Raw genomic sequence first — 21,651 nt, 5'->3', positions numbered from 1 at the left:
GTGAAAAGTTCTCTCGATTTCTGGATCAAAAGGCACTAGTTCTTCAGATGAGTGTCGCATGCACCGCAAGAGAATCCTGCAGTTCACAGATGGAAAAGAGTGATTAAAATTGTAATAGAGAAAAACCAAATAAAACAAATTAAAATCTCAATAGTCCCCAGCAACGGCGCCAAAAACTTGATCGACGGAATACTAACACATAAATTTGCTCTAAAAATCTCTCAATTCCAGTCGAAATAATCGCAAGTGCACGATTCAAGTTATAATAAGATGTACTGAGTACGAGTATCGTCCTCAGGGACCAAACAATAATAATTTGTTTCTTTGATTTTTAACTACACAAAGTATCGAAAATTTAATTTTGGATTCTATCTAACATTTAACACTAAGAACTCAATGTAAATAAATCTAAATTTCACAACCACGAAACCAATTTGCACCACTAAAAGAAATAACAATTTGAAAAGATTTTTGTTGGAATTTCGGTTCACCTTCCCCCTAATTGAACTGGACGATTGGAACTTAATTAATGCGCATAAGTTTGACAGAAATCCCTGTAACATTGACACTCTCTCTCGAGGTTATGCCAAACTAATCAAATCAGTGAAACAATTAAATCTCTCTAATTATTTATCACGACCGATTGCTTTGCGTTCTATGAATTCTACAGCTTTCAACCTGGTGGTCTATGGCTATCAACATATACTAAATACCATATCTCTATGCATATTTTAAGTCCATGGATTCTATCATTCGTCCTAATTATGAACCTATCTCTCGACAGCAATTCACAATTTACGAATCTATGTTAAGGGTAGCTAATCATAAACATAGAGAAAAACACATGATAAAATCAATTATAAACATAAATCAAATCTCAATATGTCCGGTGATTCAATCACACTACAGTGTTTCGGGGTTCGGATCCCCTTGATTCCAACAAAATAAAAGTTTAGCTACTGAACGTCATTACAAAATTCAATCTAAAAACAATGCTTAACATAAAAATTCAGAAAAGATGAAGAGAAAAACTCCCAATAGAGATGAGAAATCTTCAATATTCAGAGCCGCCTCCTCCTGTGTCTGTGCGTGTGTCCAACCCTCAAAACCATTTAATAACATCCTATTTATATGGCCCAAGAGTCCTCGTCAAACCAATTACCTGAAATAAAATATTTCCCAAAATTACGTGCAGGCGCCCGAGCGGTAGAAAAGAGCCGCCCGGGCACCTAAGCTCTGCCTCGAGGGTTTTTCTTCAAACAAAAGTGTGCGCGGGAGGTAGAAAAGTGCCGCCCGAGCGCCTGAGCTCTGCCTCGAGGGTTTTTCTTCAAACGGGAGTGCGCGCGGGCGGTAGAAAAGTGCCGCCCGAGCGCCTTGTGTTTTTCCAGAAATATAAAGTCCTTCTCTTTCTTTCCTCACGGCCGCATGCGTGCAACGCCTTCTCATTATAAATCAGCATTTCCTAGTAATTTTCTGCAATACAAATAAATAAACCAGAGGAGTGACTACAAACACAATAAAATAAAAAAAACAGAACAAGAATGGTAAGGAACAGACACAACGTAACCGAAACGAATGCAAAACAAACACAAAACATGCAAAATAACGCACAAAAACGACTCCTATCACTACTGAAGCGCTATCGCGCTTCCAAGGAGTGCTAGCAGCGCTATCGCGCTTCTAAGGGGCTCTAGTAGCGCTATCGCGCTATTGAGGGGCGCTACAAGCGCTATCCAGGGGCGCTACTTTCTTGTCCTGCTGAGTGACAATTTTCAAAAAATCATATCTAACAATCTAGCCATCGGATCAAGCTGAAATTTGGACATCAGCTTTAAAACATCTTAAAATTTATTATGAACAGTGGAGATTGGATATGGTTGTCTCGAACATCCTCAGTAATTTTCTGAAATTTGTTATACTGTAATTTCTTTTTCAATTCTTCTCAGTACTTGTCACCTGCAAATACAAATAAAAATATGCTATGGTACCCATATCTTATGTGGGTCCTTGATGGATTAGTCCTTTAGGAACCCAAGCTTTGATTAATCTAACAGGTCGATCATTGAAAGTGTCCCATAAAGTTTGTATATTGTGTCGTGTGTGTTGGTGATATGTATGTAATGATAAATATGATATGCATTGTGTCGTTTTTGCATTGGATATGTCTGTCTAGATTGATTGTACAAGTTAGGCCTCCAATATCTCTTTTGAACGGATCTATTTTTGAAATAAGGTGGTCTATGTTGTACCTTCATAGAATCTTCTCTTGCTTGACCATATCCAGAACGAACTGGTCTATTTTTGATCTGGCTTGAGTTAGAACTCTCTGGTTCCACATATCCCAAACCTCGATTGTAAAGAGTTTTTGGTTGAGATATAGGTGAACTGACATGATTATCAGGTTCTATATTTTCATATATCGTGCTGGACTTGACAAATTTCACATAATTTGAAGTGTTCTTGTCCAGACAGGATTGAGTACTTGGCTCAGCTTGTTTGCAGTCCTTGTCACTAAATCCGAGACCAGTCTTATCTCCAAAAGATTTTTGTGACTCTTGCATCTCAGTTAACAATGCTGATGACTTATTCCAAGTGGTGGTCAGCTCAGTCAGTCTTAAATTTTCTGATCTTAACTGCTGACTTTCCACTTGTAGCTTATCATTTTCAGTCTTAAGCTTGGCAATTTCTGCTTCTAGACTGATTTTCTCAACTGATGTTTCCCAATTGGGTTCAGTTGAGCAGTCCGACAGATCATTTTTCTTGGCCTTAACTTCCTAAAATGCTAAGCACAGCTCATTACTCATGTCATGTAATGCATTTGCTAAATCTTCTCGTGTAAATTCATATGAGTTGAAATCAAATACCTGTTCACTGGTGAAGAGTTGATCTGATGATTGATTGCTGATAGATGGTTGGTCACTTTTGGCCAGACAGCTATCTTCATAATCATCAGAGCTTGATGAGCTAACTGAATGACAAGATTCCTCAATAAAAGCGATTGGTTCAATTGAGCAACGTTCGAGTAAGTCAAATGGATGAATTTGTTGACTTGTTCTCTCTTCATCATTTGATCTGGAACTATCTGAGCAGCAGAGTTCTTTAAGATCTTCAATCATTGGACTCCTGATCTGCTCAGCTTCCTCATATGTTCCAAGCTTGATCAACTGCTGCCAAAGATCCTTAGCAGTGGAGCATGTCTCAATAGTTTTGGTAGTACAGTTGTCCACGGTGGTGTACCAGAAGCTTTTAGCAATCTCACTAAATACGGTCATTCACTACAAGAATTTTGGTAATAAACTATACTAAAAAGACTACGGTTTTGTTTAAAACCGTAGTCTTTTTACATTTAACTACGGTTTTTACAAAAACCGTAGTTAATGAGCGTTTTTTTGAAATTTAAGACTACAGTTTTCTAAAAACCGTAGTGGTTTGTGCTCTGCAACATCGGTTTTTATAAACCGTAGTCTATGAGCATTTTTTTTTAATAAATAAACTACGGTTATTCTGGACCGTAGTCTATGAGCGATTTTTTTTAATAAATAGACTACGATTATTTTGGACCGTAGTCTATGAGCGTTTTTTTAAAAATAAATAGACTACGGTTATTTTATACCATAGTCTATGAGCATTGTTTTTAATAAATAGACTACGGTTATTGTATACCGTAGTCTATGAATATTTTTTTTTATGAATAGACTACGGTTGTTATTTACCGTAGTCTATGAAACTTTTTTTATTTTTTTATAAGGCTGGCCATTTTTCATTTTTGTACCGTGATTATATATGGGCATTTTTCTCTAAGCTAGGGCGGGCGTGAAGGCACTTGTATTGCTGATCGAGGGAAAATCACAGATCGATGCCCTAATCGGTAAACTCATAGAGAAACTCATCGACACATACATCATCTTCTATCTCCCTATAATCGTTTCTAAGCTTCCCTCATTTTCTTGAATCGATTATGGCACCTTTGATTTTATGTTTTCCCCTTCGCTGTAATCGACTCTAAGCATTAATCGGGTGGAGCTTATTTCTCAGTCATTTTCCATCGCCTCGCTTTTTCTTAAATCGATTTTGAGTTTCTGCTGCTGGTATTTACGTTAATCGGGTCGAGCTTCGCAGTTTGGAAATTGCATCGAAGAATTTGTAGTGGAGGTTTATTGGGTCGACTGTCGAGCTTCTGCCATAGAATCAAAGGTGAAAATGTATTGTGACATTCTCTGTTTTAAAAATAAACTTAAATCTCTGTTTTTTTTTCATTTGAAAATAGCTCGTCTGAAACCTCATGATTTCTCGATGATGTATCCTGTATTGAAATTCCAAATCAACCAGTGTAGAGTTTATAACTAGTTTCTGATGGCGTCTCCCCCGTACATGCAGGATGATGTGTCTATTGTTAACCATTGGCTAGTGAATCGCCAGCACTATGCACGCACTAGGTAATTATGAAGCCTACCTAAATATCGTTACTCATTCGGTTAATGATGGTTATATACATCACTCATCAGAGCTATGAGCATGCTTATGAAACTGAAAATCAAACTGGCCAACTTGATGGTTTTAACCGGTCTTTGTTCGTGGGGTCGATTGTAATATGTAGACTTGTTACCCCATCTGTTCCAGCAGTCCTCTTATTAGAAGACATATTGTGTTCAGAATCTTGGTCCACAAATAGCCCTTCGGACTTGCTGTCAAGATTGCATTTATTAATTCTATCTGCCATTTTGTTCTTCTTATCTCTTGACAACCGTTTCCATTTTTTATTGACATGCATGTTACCTTCCTGGTGACTAAAGTCTTGCGTTTGGCCCACCTCATTGATGATTTCATTACTACCACGTTCCTTGCTCTCTTGCGGATGCAGCGTCCCTTTCATCTCATTACTATGGTGATCTTCTAGCAGCACACTATCCTCCACGATAAGTTTAGAGCCGATGACATGATCTTCTTCCACCGTGTTAGAAATCAAAGCATCCCTATGTGTCAAACCACTAAGATGTATGAGATTTAAATCATTTGGCTTGATTACCCTCGATACCATCTCTGCTACACCTTCTCCCTCTCCCGAAATACTATCCTCAGACGACGTATGACTGTTTTGCTTTGTACACTTAGAGGTGGATGCTTTCCCAGCTTTGGAGTTTCCATTGGGAAGAGGTGCTCTCAGCCAACTACCATATTGAAATTTCCCTTGTGTATTGATATGATTTTCACAATCACGGAACAAATGGCCATGATATCATTCTAATGTGCCGCAATATCTCAGCATGCTGCTACTCACCACACAACATGGCCTCTCTCGATCTGCATAAAACTGCGGATTTTTCCTTTCACATGTCTCTCTCTCTAGATATAAAACTGCCGAATGTGCTTTGGGTTTACCAATCCTAACGATGGTGAGTCCATGTACAACTGAGGCGATTTGGTGTTTTGCTATATTTTTTTTTTCTTCCTAGTGAAGCTCAAATGTTGATTCTCAGCATAAACAACTTCGGAAAAGATTATTCAACTCATATGTTAAAATGAGAGAAAGATAATGCATCTTAGAGATACTTTCACAACAGCAACGTAACTGACTAGTTGTAATATGTTGTTGAGGTGAAATTCCTTTATGTACACTGTGTATTAAGGATATTAAGTTTTTGTTTATTTGCTGGGAGTTTTCGTGTTTATTTCCTTTTAGAATTATGAACAACTATACTTTTTCTCATTGTTCAATTGATTCTTTTTGACATGTACCCTTTGGATTTAAAATATATTTGTTTTAATGGATGCTTGTTTTCATGGTTTTAGTATCAGTTTCAGTGATGCTTGAAGTATTTATTGCAGGTTTATGTTATTGACTTTGGTCTTGACAAAAATATAGGGATCTCCAGACCCATAAGCATATACCCTAAAGGTACTACTCCTATGTATTTGTGATCAAGAAAAAGATATAGAATATTTTCCTAATGTATTGTTATTCAGCAATGCCACTTGTTCTGTAACTGGCTTGTTAGAAAATTTGAAAAAACTTGTAATGGTTTTGTTATGAACAAGTAGGGAATGTGGAGAAAATTATATAGAAATGCCACTTAATGTACCTAATGTTTTCAATCACTCATCTAATATCAACGTTCATACATGATAGTCAACCAAATATGAAATATGTTGGCCCAAATTTTGAGTGTGTGGAAATAGAAGTAACTATTTTTGTTCAGGTAGTTCTAAATAATTATATCAAATATGTTTTCTGCCCTATTCTAAAATATTAATCTTATCGTTGACTTTATTGGCTTGAACTATTTTTGTTTTTTACATCAATAATCTAAAGAGATGAGAGAATGCAGTTAGTGGTTTATGAAAGCATGTAAGCTGGTCGCATCGATGGCTTTCCTTGGAAATTGGAATTACTCCGAATAACAGTTTTTCTTTGTTTTGATTATTGTTTAGTGTTTGTTTCTTTTGTTTTTTTATGTTTACTAGCTGTGATTATTTTTTATCATGTGGAATTAGATCTTCTGTACAAGGATTACTTGAGTAGCGACAACAAGGATTAATTTTTTCTTCTTCGGATTTGTGGCAGGCTGACAAGAAATGAGTTGTCATTTCTACGGTAAGAAATGTCATTCTTACTGTATTCATCGTCTTATCTTACCCCCCTGGACAGGATTGTGTGACAGCATTTGCTGCTTAAATATTGTTTTCTCATGTTGTATGTTCTAGTCTCATCTGTTTATAGTTTCTTCTATGTTCAGGGGCTGGCCAGAAAATTTTAGATTTTTGTGTGCTTCTGTGAATGTATTTTATTCTGCTTTGGCATATGCATTTTTCTAAACTTAGATTTGAAGATATTTCGGAAGAGTAAATCTTAATATTATTTCCTTCTTGTAGTTAGAGGCTGCTCGCGATAGGGAGAAGGAGTTACTACGTGAGATAACGGATCTACAATAGAGGTATGCATATATTTTAGATGACGGACGTTCGCCTTGTTGTCGATCATTGGACACAGGAATAGAGAAATATATTCCTTGAAGAGAACAAAGGGCTATGTCAATTCGTAACATAACAAACAAGAGAGATAACTTGACAGGGTCGAGGCCACGTATAATGATCATAACGAGGAAAGAAACAAGTGTCTTGACCAATCATGTGGAAGTCTCTCCAACAGCAAGGGAGCTAGGCTTCGAGCTAGTTTTAGCAGAGCCAGAAAGATTAGGAATTTAGGACCATTTTACTCTATTTTTTAGTGTGTATGAAACTAGGATTCAAATTTTCAATTTTGAGTAATTTACAGCACTGAAAAATTGTATATTAAATTTTATTTTCAAATTTCAAATTCTGAGGATTTATAATACTGGAAATTGTATTTTTTTTTTGTTTTATACATAAAAAAAGACAAGGGTGAAAAACTGTTATGAAAAGGGGCTTTAAAACCGTTGTTAAAGGCTATGTAGTTAAAAGTTTAATAGAAAAGACTACGCCTAAAAACCGTAGTCTTTTGCGGTCATAGACTACGGTTTTTAACCGTAGTCTTTTGACGACAAAAGACTACGGTTAAAAACCGTAGTCTTTTGTTGTTAAAGACTACGGTTTTAAACCGTAGTCTATGACCGCACTTTTAACTATATGGCTATTAAAGACTACGGTTTTAAACCGTAGTCTATGACCGCACTTTTAACTATATGGCTATTAACTACGATTTTAAACCCCCAATTAACTACGTTTTTTTACCGTAGTCTTTCAGCATTTTTGTTGTAGTGATTTGAATATGTTCAGAGACGAGAAAGTACCTCTCTCTGATACCACTTGATAGGATCGAAAATATCTTTCTCAACTGTATGGAGTTCAGATGGGTTAGTAAATGAACTCTTGTCTTTCTCGTGTGTCTATGTTAATCAACCAACTTAAATCAGTGTGGAAGAGATTGACTAACAGATCGAACAGTCTTCAAATGAATTGGTTAAATTTATGAAGTGAGTGAATGTGTTAGGCAGAAGGGAAATAACACGGTGAATTGTTTCTGGATGTTCGGAGCTCAATCTCCTACGTCACCCCTTCTTCCACCTCGAAAGGATTCACTATCTTCTAGAAGACTTTGATCTACACAAGCAATTTGCACAGACCCGATCCAAGATTGGACTTACACCTCTGCCTATCTCAGAACTCCTAGACACTCACTCAAGAACACAGCCCTTGACTGTTTCTTGTTACAAAGGTAGTGTTTTACAGAACACTCAACTGATTTGATATAATATTACAACTCGATAAACTCAACACAAATGATCCTTACTTAATCTGATATAATGCTAAATGTGTGTTTGATTAATCTGATCTGATTGCTCTTTGAAGCTCTTAACTTTCTGATCGTGTATTCTCTTCTCTTTCTGTAGCTCTCTACTTTTTTTCTTGCTTGTCTCTTGTATTTATAGCCTCTAGAAAGTATCCGTTAAGGTGTCCAACAAGTATCCTTAAATTGCTCTCAGATCTTGACTTTCTGGTTCTTTGTTGGCAACGTTCAAATCTTCATTTAATGCCTTTTGTCTTTTAGCACAAAAGCTCCTTGATTGTTGAGATCTTCAATTGATCTGATCCTTGCTTCTTCTGCTTCTGCTTCTTCAATTGATGACTTAGTTAAGTTTTCAAACACCGAAACTTAGATCTTGAATTCCTAACACACTCTATTTGTAGTTTCCAATTTGGACATTTTCACAAGTAGAAATTTTACCAGGACATAAACTTATGAGTTTTCACGCCAACTTATAATTAATTTATAATCATTATCATCACAAAGCTTGGGTAATTTATAATTAAGTTTCACTTAATATGAAACTATGGACGTTTGCATGATTGAATTTAATGTTTAATTAGAACTTGGTACGATTAAGTCTATATCAAAAGTGTTAGGAATCAATCCGAACTTTGGTTATCGAGAATTCACCAAGCAAACGAAACACAAAGATAAGAACAATAATCCCAGAAAGCAGATAAAACCAACGCACACAGATCAATCAATCAACTCACGCGAAAGCGATTAAACGACGCAAGTATTTACGTGGTTCGGCAAAGATTTGCCTACGTCCACGGGAGAGCAACACAACACTTTTATTAATCACCAACAGAACAACCCAAGCTCAAGAACAGAGCTTATTACAGAGATGGACTCAGACAAACTATCAAGCTAGATACAGACACGATTCAAGCTATTGATACTTGAATCTTCCCGTCACAATCTACGCTTAGTTTTCTCCTCCGAAATCTCTCCTTCTTCTCTTACAATATATTCTGAAGAATTTGATTTTCTGTTATTCTCGTTGCGGCCAGCTTCCATCTGCTTATATAGACAATTACACCGACTTTCATCTTGGGCTTTAGGTCAACAGTAACTTACGACCCAAATATAAAGTCAACCTGGTCCAGCCCGATAAGCCTTCATTCATCAGTCTGATCTGCCCTCGTATTTCGATCTGCATCGATCTGCCTGCAAGCTTCCAGCTTTACGGAAAATTCATCTGACTTCTAACCAAGTCACAATACTCGAGCAATCTATCTGCATGAACTCATCCGAAGACTCATCTGACCATCACATCGATCTGATCCCAATATTCGATCTGGGCCATGAACTCATCTGATCACCGAGCTCATCTGATCTGTACTATTTGATCCGATCTCTTCTCTATACTCATTCAATCTGATAGAAGCATACTACAACAATCTTCACCTTGATTCTTTCAGGTTGAATGCTGCTCTCCATCCTAGCCTCCTTGGCTAATTTCCAATCACCGCATTAACTAAGTCCAAACATTTCTTGAACTTAGCATACGGTAATGACTTCGTCATAGCATCTGCAGGGTTTTCTTCTGATGCTATCTTCACAAGGATCACATCTCATTTTTCAATCACATCTCTCACGAAATGCATCTTCACATCTATGTGTTTCGATCGTTCATGATAGACTTGGTGTTTCGTCAAGTGTATTGCACTTTGGTTGTCACAGTGTACTACAACTTGATCTTGTTTTACACCCAACTCCGCTATCATCCCTTTTAACCATAATCCTTCTTTTATGGCCTCGGTAACAGCTATGAATTCTGCCTCAGTGGTAGAAATGGCAACCACTAACTGTAAATTTGACTTCCAGGTGATCGTTGTGCCATAAAAGGTAAACACATAACCAGTCAGTGAATTTCTCGTGTCTAAGTTCCCAGCAAAATCTGAATCCACATATCCAACTACCAGATCAATCCCATCTTGCTGTTTTTCAAACTTCAACCCCAACTCAGTAGTATTTATGAGATATCGGAGAATCCACTTCAGAGCTTCCCAATGATATGTTCCCGGATTAGCCATAAATCTCGACACGACACTGATTGCATTGCCAGATCAGGCCTACTACACACCATTCCATATATGAGACTCCCCACTCCACTAGCATATGGAATACCAACCATCTTCATCTTGTCTTCCTCACATTCAGGTGACTGATTCGCAGATATCTTCAAATGTTGTCCCAGAGGGGTCAAGACAGATTTTGCTTGATTCATGTTATACCGCAGAACAACCTTCTTCAAATAGTCGCTTCACCCAGATCTTTCATCTCAAACTATATGTTGAGCTGTTGTTTCAAGAATGATATCTCTGTCCTACTTTTACTTGCAATCAATATATCATCAATGTAAATCAGTAGGTACAAGATAACCTGTCTTTCATCCTTCTTCAGATAGGCACATCTGTCATATTGGCTTCTCACAAAACCAATATCAATCATGAACTCATCAAACCTCTTGTTCCACTTCCTCGGACTCTGCTTTAGCCCATACAATGATTTTCTCAGTAATCAGACCTTGTTCTGGGTTTTCTTATGTATGAAGCCCTTTGGTTGTTCCATATAAATGGTTTCTTCCAGGTCATCGTGTAGAAACGCAGTTTTCACATCCATCTGCTCAAGCTCCAAGTTGAGCTGGTTCACCAATGCTAACATAATCCGGATGGAACAATGTTTGACCACTGGAGAATAGACCTCATTAAAATCTATCCCTTCTACTTGACCAAAACCCTTTGCAACCAATCTTGCTTTATACTTGATCTGATCTGTACCAGGATTTCCTTCCTTCTGTTTATAGATCCACTTGCATCCCAATGTCTTCTAATGCTTTGGTCTGTCTATTAACGTCCAGGTTTGATTCTTCTCAAGTGAGTTCATCTCTTCATTCATAGCTTCAATCCACTTGTTTTTCTGTTTACTCGCCATAGCTTCATCATAAGTATTTGACTCTGAATGCTCCACCTCCTCAGCTACTGTAAGTGCATACCAAGCCAGATCAGCTTCACCAAACCTCTTAGGAGCTCTGATCTCCCTTCTGGTTCTATCCCTTGCAAGATTGTAAGTGTTCAAATCCTCTATTTGATCTCTTGCTGTCACAATCTCATCTTGCATCTCTTCTGACCCTTCATCTGGCATAGAAGACTCCACCTCAATCGGTAGTTTATCATTCACACTGATCTGACTGTCCTTTCCATCTGTATTCATTTTATATCCCAGTTTGGATTCATCAAACTTCACATTCCTGGTGTTGAAGCACTTTGGACCTCTTGACTCCAAGTTCCAAACTTTACAACCCTTCATACCATCCGGATACCCAATGAATATACATCTGACTGCCCTTGCATCCAACTTGTCTTGTTTCAGATGAGCATATGCAAGACATCCGAATACCCTCAAGTTTGAGTAGTCTGCAGGTGTTCCACTCCACTTCTCCATTGGTGTCTTGAAACCAATAGCACTGGATAGACACCTATTGACCAAATAGCACGCAGTAGATAATGCTTCTCCCCAGAAGGACTTAGGAATAGAAGCATTGATCAACATACATCTGACCCTTTCCAGAAGAGTTCTGTTCATTCTCTCTGCCAGGCCATTTTGCTGTGGCGTTCCTGCCACTGTTCTGTGTCTGGTAATGCCTTTCTCCTTGCATAGCTTGACAAACTTATCTGATAAGTATTCCAGCCCATTATCTGTTCTCAGGTGTTTAACTCTTCGATCACTCTTGTTCTCAACTGCCAGCAGCCATTCTCTAAACTTGTCATATGCTTCATCCTTAGTCTTTAAGATGAATATCCATACTCTCCTTGAGTAATCATCTATCAAAGACATGAAGTATCTGCCTCCACCATGAGTTTCTGTCCGAGAAGAACCCCATAGATCTGAATGAATGTAGGTCAATGGTTGCTCAGTTGTGTGACTTCCTTGACCAAACGATACTCTTTTTGATTTCCCAAGAGCACAACTATCACACAGCTCAAGTGATTCGATCTTATCTCCACCTAACAGACCCTGTTTAGACAGCTCATGTAATCTCTTCTCACCTACATGTCCAAGCCTTAGATGTCATAGCTTGGTTCTGTCTTGCTGTTCCTGAATACTTGCTGTACTTCCAATAATCGTTTCACCTTGTAGTACATACAGGAGGTTCCTCTTTACAGCCTTCATAACTACCAGAGATCCTTTAGACACTGAGATACTGCCTGCTCCTGATTTGAATGAATATCCCTGAGCATCAAGTGTTCCCAATGATATCAAGTTTCTCTTCAACTCGGGCACATACCTCACCTTGGTGAGTACTCTGTCGATCCCATCATGCATCCTTATTCTGATATTTCCAGAGCCCTTTATTCTGCATGATTGATTATTCCCCAACAGTACCATGCCCTGATCCGATTCCTCCAATTTTTCAAACCAAGATCTTATAGGACACATGTGAAAGGAGCATCCTGAATCTAGTATCCACTCGTGGTTCTGATCACCTTTAGAAACTACCAATACTTCTGCTGAGTCATATCCATCTGTAGCTACGGCCAGAGTACCATCTTCTTTGGGTTTTTCCTGCTGCTTCCCTTTCCTTTCCGGACAATCTCTTCGCAGATGTCCAACCTTCTGATAAGCATAGCACTTCATATTACCCAAGTTTCTGTTCTGGTATCTTCCTTGACTCTTCGATCTGGACTTTGGCCTGTATTTCCCAATGGATGTCCTCTTATCACTTCTGCCCCTCGCCGTAATACATTCTCCATGTGATTCAGTGTTTGTGTTTGATTTTCTCTGAAGTTCCTTGGATTGAATAGCAGACATAACTTCTTCCAATATCGTTTGTTCTCTTTCATATAGCAAAGCATCCCTGAAATTTTCATATGCTTTAGGAAGAGCACTCAGAAGTATCAACGCCCGATCTTCATCCTCAAGCTTTACTTCTATATTCTCCAAGTCATCCAATATCTTGGTGAATTCTTGGATCTGGTCTTCAAGGTTCTTCTCATCCTTGATCACAAAGGAATACAATCTCTGTTTCATGTACAGACGGTTAGCCAGGGATTTTGTCATGTATAGATTCTCAAGTTTAAGCCACACAGCTGCTGTAGATTCTTCTCTGGCCACCTCCCGAAGAGGTCTATCACCCAGACAGAGAATAATTGCACTGTGTGCTTTCTCGAGCAATTCATCCTTGTTCTTTATCTCATCGGACATCTCATCCTTATTCTTAAGAGCTTCCACCAATCCTTGTTGTATCAGGATTGCACGCATCTTAATTCTCCAGAGCGAGAAATCGTTCTTGCCCGTAAACTTCTCAATATCAAACTTCATTGATCCCACCATCTTTGCTTAGTTTCCCACAGACGGCGCCACTTGTTAGGAATCAATCCGAACTTTGGTTATCGAGAATTCACCAAGCAAACGAAACACAGAGATAAGAACAATAATCCCAGAAAAGCAGATAAAACCAACGCACGCAGATCAATCAACCAACTCACGCGAAAGCGATTAAACGACGCAAATATTTACGTGGTTCGGCAAAGATTTGCCTACGTCCACGGGAGAGCAACACAACACTTTTATTAATCACCAACAGAACAACCCAAGCTCAAGAACAGAGCTTATTACAGAGATGGACTCAGACAAACTATCAAGCTAGATACAGACACGATTCAAACTATTGATACTTGAATCTTCCCGTCACAATCTACGCTTAGTTTTCTCCTCCGAAATCTCTCCTTCTTCTCTCACAATATATTCTGAAGAATTTGATTTTCTGTTATTCTCGTTGCGGCCAGCTTCCATCTGCTTATATAGACAATTACACCGACTTTCATCTTGGACTTTAGGTCAACAGTAACTTACGACCCAAATATAAAGTCAACCTGGTCCAGCCCGATAAGCCTTCATTCATCAGTCTGATCTGCCCTCGTATTTCGATCTGCATCGATCTGCCTGCAAGCTTCCAGCTTTACGGAAACTTCATTTGACTTCTAACCAAGTCACAATACTCGAGCAATCTATCTTCATGAACTCATCTGAAAACTCATCTGATCATCACATCGATCTGATCTCAATATTCGATCTGGGCCATGAACTCATCTGATCAACGAGCTTATCTGATCTGTACTATTCGATCTGATCTCTTCTCTATACCAATTCAATCTGATAGAATCATACTACAACAAAAAACTTATAATAGGCATGCTTATGAGTTAATGTTTAATGAAAACATTGTCGAAGTTTTCAATTTTGGAAACTTTTTAGTTTTCGAAAGTAACAAATTCAAAATTTGCAATAGGGGGGTCTCGTAATCATGTAGAACTCGTTATATATACTCGTTAATTTGTGCTCAAGGAGCCTAAAACACACACACATACAACACCACACCCCATACCAGTGGATGTACTATCACTTGCGTTAGTACCATACAAATTTTATCTTTGTGTCATATAAAGGAGCCATCACAAATTTTAAAGAAAACTAGCTGCAATAATATTAGTCTTATACAAATGTATCTCAGCAATTTTGGTTTTCTATACTGTTAAAATTAAGTCTTCGTTTGCGTTATTTTTGCAATTCTTTTTTTTTTCATTGTCGCGCTGATGTGACACATATACGACGTGACACCTATGTGGTTTTGACATGATGTAGATGTGTAAATGCTACATCAGCACTATCGATTCATGAATCAACTTGACCAATCTTGACAGAGAAGATGAATGATAAAGCTTCAATTTCTGCAATATACCAAACTTAATTAAAGTCTTGTATGTTGAAATAGTCAACCAATCCACTATGGGTGTGGAGCCTCGAAACAAATTAAACAACATACAGGGAGTTGGGTTATTAATTAAATGTCCTGACTAGGTCATAGGCCTTCTGGAAATAATTAAGTATTCGTTTTGCATAACCTAATGAATTACATTCTGAAACCATATATACATCTGTACGTTGTCTTTAATAAAAAAAAAGTATGCATTAATTATATATAAATTCGTTTCATTTTTGAGTTCATTTGAATACGCATCAGTTTATACATACATTTATCTAGTAGTAGTAGTTCTCTTTGTTAACGGATACAATATTCAAAATTAAATATAATATTATAGGAAACCGTAATTCAATTTAAAAAAAAAAAAAAAAGTTACAAGTGATGGAGCATTAAAGTCAAGTCAACAGTCAAATAGTAGAAATAAGTGCATGCATGCATGCAGACAAGTCTTGTACGTTGAAAGAGTCAGGCAATTAATTATTAAATATCAATCAGTGCACCAAGTGATCTTGAAAGAAACTAATTAAACAAGTGGGGGTCACATTATGGATAAGGAGTGGATCGCCCCAACGCTCAGCTTCAATGTTTAATAAGCTTCATTTAAACGAGTTTTAATTCGTTATCATTTGATTTATCAGAGTCGCTATGTATATAAACCCTACTTCACCACTCAAGGAAGAACATCAAATTAAACTTTGAGTAATATCTTCGCTTTCAAAGTTTCAAATTTTTTTAAAAAAAAAAATGGGTTCAAAGTTTATTATTCTCGCTCTTCTTGGAGCTCTTGTCTGCACGACCACAGCAAGGAGACTTGCTGGCTCCGAGGGTTCTTTCGAGGAAGAAAAGGGATGGTTTGGACCGGGATTGGGCGGCGGAGGTGGTTTTGGAGTTGGTGGTGGTGGAGGGTTAGGTGGAGGATCTGGTGCTGGCTTTGGTGGTGGTTCTGGCGGTGGACTTGGTGGCGGTGGACTTGGCGGTGGTGGAGGATTCGGAGGAGGAGGAGGAGGAGGTGGAGGGTTGGGAGGTGGTTCCGGCTTTGGAGCAGGAGCTGGCGGTGGCTTTGGTGGTCTCGGCGGCGGCGGTGGTGGTGGTGGCGGCGGTGGTGGTGGTGGTGGGTTGGGTGGTGGCTTCGGAGCTGGAGGAGGAACCGGTGGCGGTTGGGGGCTACCCTAATTTTGCATCCACTTGCTTAATTTATACTAGACTCTCCTGTTTATGGAAGAGTACTAGTGGCTCAGTATTCCAATTAAATTAAATGTGTTTTAAAATAAAAATGGGAACCATTTCTATATATAAAAAAAATAACAAAAGTAAAATGTGATTGTGTGAACTAGGGAATTTTCAAGAAATTGTCTTGTCTTGTCTTGTCTTGTCTTGTCTTGTCTTGAATTAGAAGCCAATCGGTGTGTGTGTACCGTGTACGTGCTCTTGTGTTTATCAATAATATTTTGTCAAGCATTCTTGTGTCCTTTACAACATTCCCGCGTGAAGTTACATATATATATTTTTGAATTTTATGTATGAATGAACGGGATTAATTATATATCTTTTATTATATATTGGACTTTAAAGGCACGTCGATTTGAAGCTAATTTTAAGCAATAAAGAAAATGGATTGTTTAGAGGGAAATTAATTTGACGTTGATGGACTAGTTGGTTCATCTATTCGATTGAGGGAACGTATTTTTAGGGAGAAATTTTACAAAACTAGAATACAAGTTATGCTCCACCATAAATCGATGAACTATGTATTCTAAACTTTCTAATTGAAACAGTTTTTTAAAACCGTCCTTAACATTGACGGTTTACAACAAGACCGTCCCAAAATTTGGGACTGTTTGACATAAACCATCGCCGGTTTAATTTCTCCGAACCGTCTCTATTTTATGGAGATTTGAAATAACAATGGTTTTATCGTTGTTACAATTAATGACGGTTCTTATAAAATCATCGCTAATATATAGCCGGTTTTTTTTATGTAGTGATGTTAGAGTAGTTTTTGAAAAGTCGGGTTAACATGAGTTCAGTTTCAAATGCAGCTTTTAGGTTGCGTTTTGAATTTGGATATGAAAGATTTGGATTCAAGAGATTATTTGAAAATAAAATATTTGAAATGACTCCACATCTGGAAATGACTCCACATCTGGATGAATATGAGATCTACTACAATAACTCCCAAAATAATCGATTTATAATTCATTGTCAAGGGATTTTGTAGTGATCAGAGAATCGTTCTTTGATATCGTCCCACAATTCCTTCGCAACTTCCATGTAGGTGATGGTTGAGCGCAGAGTCCGTTCAATTGTATTCAAGATCCATGACACCAACATAGAATTGACCGTCCACCAATCTTCTTGTTCCATTGATCAATGCCCTGCCACACCATATGAAGAATTTGTACCTTATGCTAATTATACTGGCAGTTTAATGTATGTCATGGTTTGTACAATACCTGATTTGGATTATACATCTGGATCACTTACTAACTTGCAGTATTAAGCATGCAATTAGCTTAATATATAAAAACATTAATTATTCAAACTTAACAGAGTTTATTGCGAAAACTTAAAAATCAACTAAACACAAGATAAACTGGCGAAATACAACCGGCATTACAACCCCAAATGTTTTCACCCAAAATATATATAAAAATAAAATTGACTGTAGCAGATAACTCCTGGCATCTCCAGAAACTAACTCTGCTTTGATCCACTCGCTCCATCCGCCTGAGACCTACTCCGTAGAATGGGGTGTCCAAGATAATACCCAGGACGTGAGCGACTAACGCCCAGTACGTAAATTTGAGTACTATACAAAACTTAATATGAAGCATGCAGTGTGTGATTATTGGGTGACTGATCAACTACCAAGTCCTGCTTAGACTAGGCGCCAAAGAATATGTAGCACCATCTGGGACTCCGACCACTGGTTAGCTCACACACTCGTCTAGATCACCGTAGTATCAGTCTTCGCTCCATGCAGTACGTAACTCTCGGTGTTAGATAGTATAAACAAGTGTAAGTTGGCTGAGGGACACTACAAGAAAGACTATCTCGAAGGAGATATGGCTCAACGTGTATGTGCACATGCAGTATGTATTTAAAAGCAGTAAAACATAAATCATGGCATATAAATGCAAGTTCCGATCTAGAACTTCGGGTGGTTCGAAATGCACCACGTGTCAGTTTACCTCGTGACTACTCATGGACAACTTGGATGAAGGGGTTTGGTAGTTCCGATCATCAGTTCGGATCTTCCGAACTGTACTATTGTTTTTGAAGTTGACCATGTTGACTTCGCTGCTTCCGAAGTGTATGTAGTTCGGATCTACCGAACTACCCGAAATTTCAATTTTTAACTTTTGTTCTGATTGGTCTTATTTAATTCTTTGTTTCTTGAGTTAGTAACCCTTAATAATGTTTAACATTTAATTATCTAAAAACAGAGTACGAGTTACTATAGATTTAGTCAAACAAACCAATTAATTTGTTATGGTGGATTTGAAATCTCTAACTTCGAATACAGCTAGCATGCAACCTAGTTAGTTTGTTTGTTACCGTATATATAGATTTATACCGGATGGTCACTCGTTGTGATTTAGGTAGTGTTTAAGAGAACTTCTATGAGATTTTAGTTATCTTATGAAAGAAAAATTGAGAAGTATTTCTTATAAGTTTTTCAAACACTACCTATCATATCTTTATTTTTATAAAGACCGCGAAGATTTTAGTTTTATTTATCTTAGTTTATGCCCTTTCCATTTGCATATATACATATGCTATCGTTAGTCTTGTTTTTCCGTTATAATTTTAATTAATTTTGAAAAAAAGAGAATTTTTTTAATTCTTTAATTTTATGTTTAATATTTTTGCGATTTTGATTCGCTATATTGTCAAATTTTAATTTTAGTCTGTAATCTTTATTTATTTAACAATTTTAAGCATTTTTCCCACGTGAAACTGATGTGGCAACAATATAATGTTAATGTAGCGCAGATTTGTATATTGTCATGTCACATTAGCAATCCGAATGAAAAATGATTAAAATTACCAAAAATCGAAAGATCGATGCTGGACTAAAATTAAAATTTTATAAAATAGATTATCAAAATGGCAAAGAGACAAACATTTATTGGGGAAAAAAAGCAATTTTAATTTCTCTAGAAAAAAATCCAATAACATTCATTAGGAGAAAGAACAAATCAACAAATTGATAGAAGGATCGGTCGGTGAGCAAAAGTATCAAATAGTACTGCATGGTAGGCAATAAGCTTCACACTACTTTTCTCAGAATTTCAAGATTTTCCTATTCTAAGAAACATATATGACCGAAAAATGGGAAGAAAAACATAATATATAGTACTTACCCAGAAATTCCAAATTGGACTCGGAACTTATTTTGAAAACCATTGAAATTGATTTCAAGTTACAATTGGAAACGTGTAATTAACATACTAATTGATGCAGTGGTGCGTCCATTTTTGACCCACTCGTTTTGTTTTTCTAGGCCGACACCAAACTCAGTCAACTGCTTTTCCTTTTCGAGCCAAAAAAATATTCAGAAATTAATATAATGTTGCATTTAATGAAGTATATGTGCTCGAAATTTTTATCAATATACAAGTGTGAGCTAATATTTCAAAGGTAACTGAATAAATTTCTAGCTACCAATAATTTTTTTGGTTCGAGCAATGGCAACCAACATCGATGCTACATGCTATATAATTCAGATCCATGCCAACTAATACCTCTACAATTACGGTGTTGAATATATTAAAGACTTCGTCTCTTTATTGAGTCAATTGTGCTACTAGCTAGGCCGAGCGACCTGTAGCGCATATACATTTGAACATGCACAAAAGCCTTCCATTTGTTACCATATTAAATTTTTTTTTTTTAATTTTGGCATCTCTCTTCAAACTGTACTTTATTTTGTGTTTAACATATGTAAAATAAGTTATGTACTTGATCTAAGATTCTAAGTCAACACATGTTAGCTCATCATTTTCCGCTTTGCGTGTATTCCATATGCGCTCATAAGTGGAATCCATGCACCCGGTATTTTTAAGGGAGTGTTGGGAGAAACTTTTATGAAGCATTTCTTAGTTTTTTTTTAATAAAAACTCTTCCAAACACTAGCTTAATGTTTGTCCTCAGCTTTATTTCCCCTTGTGACTTTTCCTTGCATGCATGTGAACATGACATAAAAATAAGGCATGTCATGAGGTTCATCAGCACTTCTTTTAAAATCCGTGTTATCGTTTCACATTAATTTATGTGTACAATTAAATAAATAGTTGTCAATATTGTGGCTAAAAAAAATCTCTCATATATGTAACTAGAATTTATCAAAAAATTTCAATAACCGTCCAAACCGATCAAACCACACCACACCACTTTTTTTCTTTTTTTTTATAAATAATTGCAATTTTTTTTTTTTTGAAAAAATGAAACTGCACCGCCTCCACGGTGCGGTTATTTTTTATTTTTATTTTACCCCAAACTGTCTGCATCGCACCGTCTTTGCCTTGTGTAGTTGTTTTAAATAATGTTATTAACGGTACCTTAATATATTATTTCTTTCTAACTTGTACTCCATCACTTTTTCTCGCAACCTCCTTTCAATATTTTCTCTTCTTTCTTTTTTTAATACAATAAATATTCTTCAAAGTAGTTTTTTTATGCTTCAAAGTGGTTTTATGATCATGACTAAAATAAAACTTAAAGCATCCTATTTTATCTATTTTAAATTTATTTTGGTGCTTGATTTTTTATTTTATCTAATTATATTTTGTACTATTTGTGGTTATATTATATTTAAATACAATATTTTTTTAATTATTGTTTTAAATAATTTGAGTATTATTTATTTATTCATTCATTCTAATTATCATTCACAAAAAAGGGCAAACCGAACGCAATTGCTTAAAACCGTGAAACCAATTTTATATATAAAACCGCAATAAAAAAAATAAAGTATAAACAAACCGCAAAGGGCAATTCGGTTTGAATTTTTTTAAAAAAAACTGCACTATGATCACTGATAAGTGCATTTTGTATGCATTATTTTGTGATAGTTTTATGTCTATTTTGTGTGCATTTATATTATTTTTAAGTTTTTTCATGTTTTTTATTGCATATGTGTGTATTTCACTCCTCGTGTTGATTTTGTAAGAAAATATATTTTTGAAGAGTGAATTACGGAGCAGCTTTGTTCAAAAAATCAAATTTAATTTTATAGAAATCGAATCCGATCTCCACCGTTCAGATTAAATTTCAAGATGTTTTAAAGCTGCTGTTCAAATTTCAGATCGATCCGATGACTAGATCTTGAGATATGAATTTTTCAAAATCGTTGCTCGAAGCAGAAAATTTGTACTGCGCGCGCGCGAGTTGCTGTCCCAGACCTCTGTTATTTACTTCTGCGCGCGCGCGAGCGTGTTTTGGGGTCAGTTTTGTTCGGAAAAGTCCTATTTTGTGAAGAAAATTAATTGGTACAAGTTGCGGACCATATAAATAGAAGATATAACATATTTTTGAGGGTTCCGAAGTTTCAGAGCGCAGACAACACAGAGGAGGCGGCTACAAGGCT

General features: G+C 36.8%; 1 protein-coding gene across 1 annotated transcript; it reads left to right on the top strand.

Annotated features, from left to right (window-relative positions):
• The first annotated feature begins 15,584 nt into the window (after positions 1 to 15,584).
• On the top strand, positions 15,585 to 16,517 carry LOC140884703 (uncharacterized). The gene has a single exon (XM_073291546.1). The coding sequence runs from the start codon at positions 15,804 to 15,806 to the stop codon at positions 16,230 to 16,232; it is 429 nt and encodes a 142-aa protein (XP_073147647.1). The 5' UTR covers positions 15,585 to 15,803; the 3' UTR covers positions 16,233 to 16,517.
• The last annotated feature ends 5,134 nt before the right edge of the window (positions 16,518 to 21,651 follow it).

This window comes from Henckelia pumila, chromosome 2 (genome assembly GCF_033568475.1).
Source record: "Henckelia pumila isolate YLH828 chromosome 2, ASM3356847v2, whole genome shotgun sequence".
NCBI classification, from domain to species: Eukaryota; Viridiplantae; Streptophyta; class Magnoliopsida; order Lamiales; family Gesneriaceae; genus Henckelia; species Henckelia pumila.
The sequence above is the reverse complement of the archived record's forward strand: the minus strand, read 5'-3'. Positions and strand labels throughout refer to the sequence as shown.

What these genes read in the sequence shown, in the direction of transcription:
- LOC140884703 (XM_073291546.1), top strand. Translation starts at nt 15,804, where the DNA reads ATGGGTTCAAAGTTTATTATTCTCGCTCTTCTTGGAGCTCTTGTCTGC.